Source organism: Triticum urartu, chromosome 1 (assembly GCF_003073215.2).
Source record: "Triticum urartu cultivar G1812 chromosome 1, Tu2.1, whole genome shotgun sequence".
Lineage (NCBI taxonomy): Eukaryota > Viridiplantae > Streptophyta > Magnoliopsida > Poales > Poaceae > Triticum > Triticum urartu.
Genome location: NC_053022.1, coordinates 579,572,075 through 579,578,900, shown reverse-complemented (window position 1 = coordinate 579,578,900; position 6,826 = coordinate 579,572,075). Strand labels below are relative to the sequence as shown.

The 6,826-nt window shown below is 43.3% G+C and overlaps 1 protein-coding gene and 1 long non-coding RNA gene across 2 annotated transcripts; both read left to right on the top strand.

The window, feature by feature from the left end:
* Window positions 1-1,288: 1,288 nt before the first annotated feature.
* On the top strand, window positions 1,289-4,340 carry LOC125532311. Its single transcript, XR_007293985.1, has 4 exons — window positions 1,289-2,047; window positions 2,114-2,206; window positions 2,291-2,368; window positions 3,572-4,340. It is a non-coding gene; the product is annotated as an uncharacterized LOC125532311 (long non-coding RNA).
* Window positions 4,341-4,380: 40 nt separating this feature from the next.
* On the top strand, window positions 4,381-6,558 carry LOC125533248 (F-box protein At1g55000-like). The gene is made up of 4 exons (XM_048696961.1): window positions 4,381-4,390; window positions 4,493-4,575; window positions 5,467-5,829; window positions 6,318-6,558. Exons 1-4 carry the CDS (start codon window positions 4,381-4,383, stop codon window positions 6,360-6,362), a joined length of 501 nt encoding a protein of 166 aa, XP_048552918.1. The 3' UTR covers window positions 6,363-6,558.
* The last annotated feature ends 268 nt before the right edge of the window (window positions 6,559-6,826 follow it).

Here is a 6,826-nt window from a genome sequence, read left to right as displayed (position 1 = left end):
TTCCTGGACACTTGGTCACATATAATGACACAATGCGAAGGTTTTCCATTATTTTGATTTTTTTGAATAATTTATGCCCGTTTTGAAATGCGATCAAAACGGCAGGCTTGACCGTTCCTAGCTAGTGGTTGAATCTTGGAAATATTTTGATGTTTCTCTGATTAAATAGATAGTTATGTACCGAGAAATGATTTTTTGAAAAAATAAAGAGCAAACTATGAGGCAGCTGCAGTTCAAATTTGACCCGCTTCCTACTAAATCAGCGGGAATTTGTCTTTTTCACCAGAGGTGGATCAAGGCTTTTGACACCCAACCATTTGATCAATTGTGAATCAAATATGGCCTAGTATTTTAGAAAAATGATTTGGTCCAATTTTGGAACAAATATATGGTAGGTCCTTCACAAAAAGAATTCAATTCGGGCACTCGGAAAATGGAAAATGAATTTTCCGTGCAAAGAAAATGAAAACTCCTTTAGGCAACATTATTTGTAATTCCAAGATGCACCCTTGTGCACAATATGAGATCATTTAAACAAACTATGCCATGAATGTGGCCATAAGATTGATCATTTGGCTTGAAAGCCATGAATCTTCACGCATGATAGCTCATTTCTGAGAACACTTTTTTGAAAAAATTGCTGTATTACAAGTTTATTATTTTTCCTGAAAACTTGGTCACATATGATGACACAATGCGAAGGTTTTCCATTTTTTTTGAATTTTTTATGCCTGTTTCAAAATGCGGTCAAAACGGCGGGCTTGATCGTTCATAGCTAGTTGTTAAATCTTGGAAACCTTTTGATATTTCTCTAATTAAATAGATAGTTATGTATCTAGAAATGATTTTTGGAAAAAATAAAGAGCAAACTATGAGGCAGCTACGGTTCAAATTTGACCCGCTTCCTTCTGAAATGACAGAAATTTGTCTTTTTCACTAGAGGTGGATCAAGGCTTTTGACACCCAACCATTTGGTCAATTGTGCATTAAACATGACCTAGTATTTTAAAAAATTGATTTGGTACAATTTTACAGCAAATATTTGACAGGTCCTTCACAAAAAAGGCTCTTTTCGGGTATTCGAAAAATGATTAAAAATAGCTAGAAAGATAAAAATGCATGCAAATTGGCAATCATCCAAAAATGTGGTCTAACTTGAGAGAAAATTTTAGTTGTGCCGTTTTGCAAAATATTTTGATAGCTGCTTCACAAAATACTAGCAGCCCACGGATCACTCCCCTTAGCCGATCTAAACCGTCCGTTCTAGCTGATCTGACCGTCCACCTGTCAGCAAACCAATCCAAACCCTAGCAGCCCGCGCCTGCCTCTCTCCCCCCTCTCCGCCGCCTCTCTCTTTCCCCTTCTCCCCGATCCAGATCCAACCCAAGCGCCCCGTCCTCCGCCGCCGCCCCGTCCCCTGCCATAGCCACGACGTCACGACGTCCCTTGCTCCCTCTCCGCCTACGGGGCCGCGCCCCTCGCGCTGCTCCCCAATGACGCGGGCCTCGACCCGCGGGGCTCGTCCAAGTGGCGGGCGACTGGTGGCGGCGACACCAGCGTTGTCGCGAGGGGGCCGCGAGTGGCGGGCGACCCGCACCTCTTACGTCTTCCTCCCCTCGGCCTCGATTCCCTAATCCACCAAATGTCGCCGACCTCCTCTCCTCTCCCACCATCAACCTCCTCTCCCCAGCCAGCCCCACTGACGACTTCCGCGGTCTTCCCATCCCCAGCGGCCTCCTCCCTCGACCCCATCGCCGGCGGCCCCTAACCTCTCCTCCTCTCCCTGGCGACTGGCGAGGGAGGATCCAGATCCACTTGAGCGTGGCTGCGGCGGCCACGCACCGGCAGAGGAATCCTCCTCCTCCTCCGACACCACCGCCTCCGCGCCCTCCTCCTTCAACCCCCTAGTCCCCTGCCACGTCCAGCCTCCACATACACCCCTCCTCGCGCCCGGCCGAAACCCTAGCCAGCGGGCGGCCTTGGCGGACGAAGTTGCCACACGCCGGAGGTGCAGCGCAGGCCTCACTCCTCCAAGACCCCGACAATGGTATGAATCCCTCCCCCCCTTCTCTTTTTTTCCTCCTTTCCTCATCTGATGTGTGTTTTTCTGCAGTTTGCTTGGTGTGTGGAGAGGGCCAAAGGACAAGATGCTTCAATCTGGCGAGGACAGAGCCAAAGGACCAAAGTTTGTTTATCTGTTGCCAAGGTGACCCCTCTCCTCCTCTTCTCTATTTTTTGTTCATTTTCTCATATGATCTGATGCGTGCTCTCTTGCTTGGTGTGTGTGCAGTTTGGTACCATCCCGTGGGGAGGCCAGGGACAAGCTGCTCCGATTCGGCGAGGATGCCCACCATCTGTTGTTGCCAAGGTGATCTCTCTCTCTCTCTCTCTCTCTCTCTCTCTCTACATATATATACATATCCTGTTATGCACTTATGCCACACTTGTGCATAAGTCTGCTTATTTGAAGGTCCAACGCTTGTGCATACTGATTTGTGTCCTTTTGAATGAATTGTGTTTTCAGAATGCAATTATATGCTGTTGGTGAAGTGTTTTCTGAGTGAACTAGGAACGTTAGAAGGATATAATGTGGTTGTATCAGTTTTAGCATGATGATTCTCAGCCCCGCCCCGCCTTTAAGCTATGGATTCAAAAGAAACATTCTATCGTAAAGTATGGGGTTGTTGATTAAACTGCAGCTGTGTTCACTTCAATGAGAAAAATTGTAGTTAATTCAGGTTGTGAACATTTCTTAGGAGTTATGTTAAGACACATACATCACAACACTTTGTTGAAACCAATTGGAAAACAATGGAATAGCCTAACAGGTCCTGTTTGACAGTTTTTAACATATAACAATACTTAGGGATATACGTAACTGTTTTGGTTACTATTTTGTACTCTAGTTTCTGCTTCTCAGTTTCAGTGAAGCAGCATTGATAATATTATAATCAATCTTATTTGTTGGAGTTTTTCATGAGTTTCTCCAGTGCTGTACTGGCCATGCAATTGCGCGTGGTGGTGTAATTGGGCTGTAGTCATGCAGTAGGATATGAGGCTCTAGTTTAGTTTTCTGTAGAATATGTAACCTCTGTTATGCGACTGCATAGAGCCTAATATTTACTCTTCCCGGATGCATAAAGTCGTCCTGAAATTGAATCCCAGAGAATAAATGAGTTTGCAACCATTCCTAATTTTAAGTGCAGTGTGCTTCTGTATAAGCTGCTATAGATATAGCTATCATTGATGTTTATTCAAGATTAAGTATTCGCTTCCTTCTAGTATTTCAGTTGTTTGTGGAGCACTTCAGAAACTAAAATGTACACATTTAAGCATTAGTTCTCATCCAGTACTCCGTCCGCCCCCACAATATAAGACCTTATTGCTGCTTTGACCTTTCAGTTGCCTCCGCAGTTGATATGCAGATTTGATTTGTGGATATGCTTGTGTGTAGTTGACTGATTTATGCTCTGATTTGGTTGCAGGTGAGGAAGGTGGACATGCTCGACCGAGTCACCATCTTGCGGTGCTATGATTTGATTTGTGTGCTGTTGTTGTTTGTGGTCTGCAGCCTGCAGGGTTCATACTGCTCCTTTGTGTTATTTTTTTGCCTTGAGATTGTTTCAAGATCCAGAAGTGAGCAATTTTGCATGGCTCAGATTTTGACGCCTCTGAATTAGTAGTGCTAATTATTCCCAGGTCACAAGAGTCTGTAGCTTCTGAATTTAATTGTATGCATGCAATACTTAATGGTATTGTTGTGCAATTCGTACTGAGCATGCATCAACAGTAGGAGTGCTTAGTGCATGCATCAACAACTATCTGGGTTTGATTGCTGGACTTGTAAATGTATGGGTTGGTCTGGGTTTGGTTTGGATTACAAACTATTGCCTGGTTGTCTTAATGTGCTGAATATTTTCAAATGTTGTGGCAGCTGGGATACTGAATTGTACTTAGTTATTTGATCTACTCATGTTCATGCTGCTTGTTAAGTGATTATATTTATGTTCTTGCTACTAGTAGGATGGTCAATACATGCTTGTTATGTAACTTTAGATCTTTCGTGGAACTCCTAGTCCTTCATATCTAAAGTTATTTTGACATTCTGCATAGATTGTAACATCGCTTGATTGCTTATATCTTCCTTCTGAACCTGCAAACCTTGATGTATAATTAGTTAATTACACACTTTGATATGTCCAACTGAACCAACTTTGTTAATTACACACACACACACACACACACACATATATATATATAATATATACATGCCCACACGTCAAATATATGGTGTTGTATTATGCTTATGCTACTTGTATCACCAGTGTTTCCTCTTGTTTTTGTAGGGTGGTCCCTCTTGTTTTTAGGGCGCAACAACTGATGGTTATTTGTCCGAAACAAAAGTTAGTGAGTAACGTTGCTTATTTGATAGAACAAAAATGTCAGAAACGAATCCCATTAATGTTTATGTGCTATGTGCTATGCTTTGCAGCTGCTGACCTCTTCCTGTGGAGGAACAAGAAGATCTCTGTCGGGGTGCTCGCGGGCGCCACCGCCATTTGGCTGCTATTTGAGGTGCTGGAGTACCACCTCCTCATGCTTCGTGGCTACAATAGTACTTGTCTTGATGCCAAAATTAGAAAGTTGTTTTGCTCTGTTTCTGAAATATTTGCTAGCTGATCCGCCAAATGGTCTCTGCTAAATTCTGTTCATTAAGTGGTCTTCTTGATATATAGAAATCTTGATGCCTCATATAACTACTTGTTGAACTAGAGAATCGATTTGACGACTTGATCAATGGTTTTCTTAACAGTCAAGTTTCAGCGTGTTTCCTGTTTGCACCCTTTGTCGTAGCTGACAATGAGAAGATGCAGATTTTTCTCCATGCTGGCTTGCATGCTGCACCTGACATGTGGAATACCTTGGAGCACTGCTTACTAAATTAGTTGCTTGCTTGATGCATCTTATCCAACTTCTCCATGAAGTATTCTGTTATATTTATTCAGTTTTCTTTATGCATCTATCTACTGGTGGTGACTATGCTGTCTATGAGATCCTACACCCGAGAGGATGTGGTGGAGCTCCAGTGTAGAGCTACTCATTTGATTCATTTGAAAAGATGAGTAATTCTTTTTCATTAACAAAAACTTCTCATCTCTTTTCTTCTATTTTCCTCTCTTATCTTCTCTTTGCTGCTGTTAAGTTAGGACTTGCTGATGATGATTGATGTTGTTAGAAATCATGATTGCTTAGTTTAGTGTAGGACTTGCTGCTATTGCTGTCATATTCATACTGTATTTTCCAAAGTTTGATAGCACGTCGTCCTTAGGATAAGTTCTTGATCAAAGAAATGGACTAAATTAAAGCATTCTCGGGAGTTGATGTTGTTCTAATTGACCTGCTGCTGTTCTCAAACTATTGTTGTCATTAGTTGTTGTCATTAACATGCTGTTGCTGCTGTTGTAGGAGAAGAATGAGCACACCCAGGAGAAGGAGCAAGCCCAGGAGAAAAAGAGTGAGCAGGAGAAGAAGGCACCGGATTGCTGCTGTTGGAATGTTGAGGACCTGGTATCTGTGACGACCCTGCACCGGCTCCCGCCCGTGGATGTCGCGCGGGCGGCCTGCGCCTGCCGCCTCTTGAGCACCGTCGCCTCCGACCGCGCCGTGCTAGAGGCCACCTTCCGCGCACCCTGGGGCGTGCGCCACGTCCTCAGCGACCCGGCCACCAGGGCCTTCTGGCGCGCTGCCTCCCTCGCCCGATTTGCGCTCTCGCGCGCCCTCTGTCGCGGGGTCACTGTCTCGGGCATCGCACTCAAGTATTCTGTCCAGGTATCATCTGTCTAATCCTTCCTCCCTGTCTGAAGCTCAAGTATTGTAGCACATTCTTTGTTGTGATCAAGTCCGACTCATATCCAGTTGTTTGCTCACATTATTATTTGGTTATGCCATGCTGCTGCCATTGTTTGCTTAAGCATGATTTGCTCCAACCTGGCATTGTGCTGTACTACTAGTACGTACTTCAATTGCATGCATGCATGTTTGCTGTTCCCTGAACTGTTTGACTGCCTGTAATGCATGCGGCTTGTGTCTTGCTGCTCCCTTACCCGTTGTACTGCTCATCTGTTGTGTTAACTTGCACTGTGCTGGTACTTAATCATTTGCAAAATATATCTCAGTTTTCACTGTTATGAGAATGTTATATGCATGGTTTCATGTTAAATCTAAAGTTCTGCAGCAAATTTTCATCGTTATGAGAATTTTATATTCACGGATTCACTTGATTATGCGTCTAACTTTTCATAATTTATTGTTTGCAGATGCTGGCTTTCATTCTTCAAAAGTTGGGTGTACAGGAGCTCTAGGAAGAAGAATCCCGAAGAAAAACTACACCGAACAATGCATTTTAGTTCACTGGAGATAGTTATCTGTGAAGCTAGCTATGTGTATATTTAGTTGTATTCTATAGCTAAATACCAGAATTGTACTATGCTTGGCTGTTGTATGAAATATTGTGCCTTATTGGCTCTTTTTGAATCAAATTATCTATTTGCACAAATATAGAACTGACATGTGGTACCCAAACAGCAAACCTGATAATTTGGTTCTCATTTGACTAGTGGGGCCTACTTTAAAGTGGAAAAGAAACAAAAAAACTGGCAAGTGGGCTGGAAAAAGGCGAGGCCCCAAAAAATGTGGACAACAAAAGGCTGTGGCCCAAAACATAAAATTTTATTGGGCTTGGCCCATGTCGCTGACCAAACCTGAAAGCAAAAAAAAAACAATAAATGGGCTGAATTAATGGGCTCGGCCCATATACACCTAATCG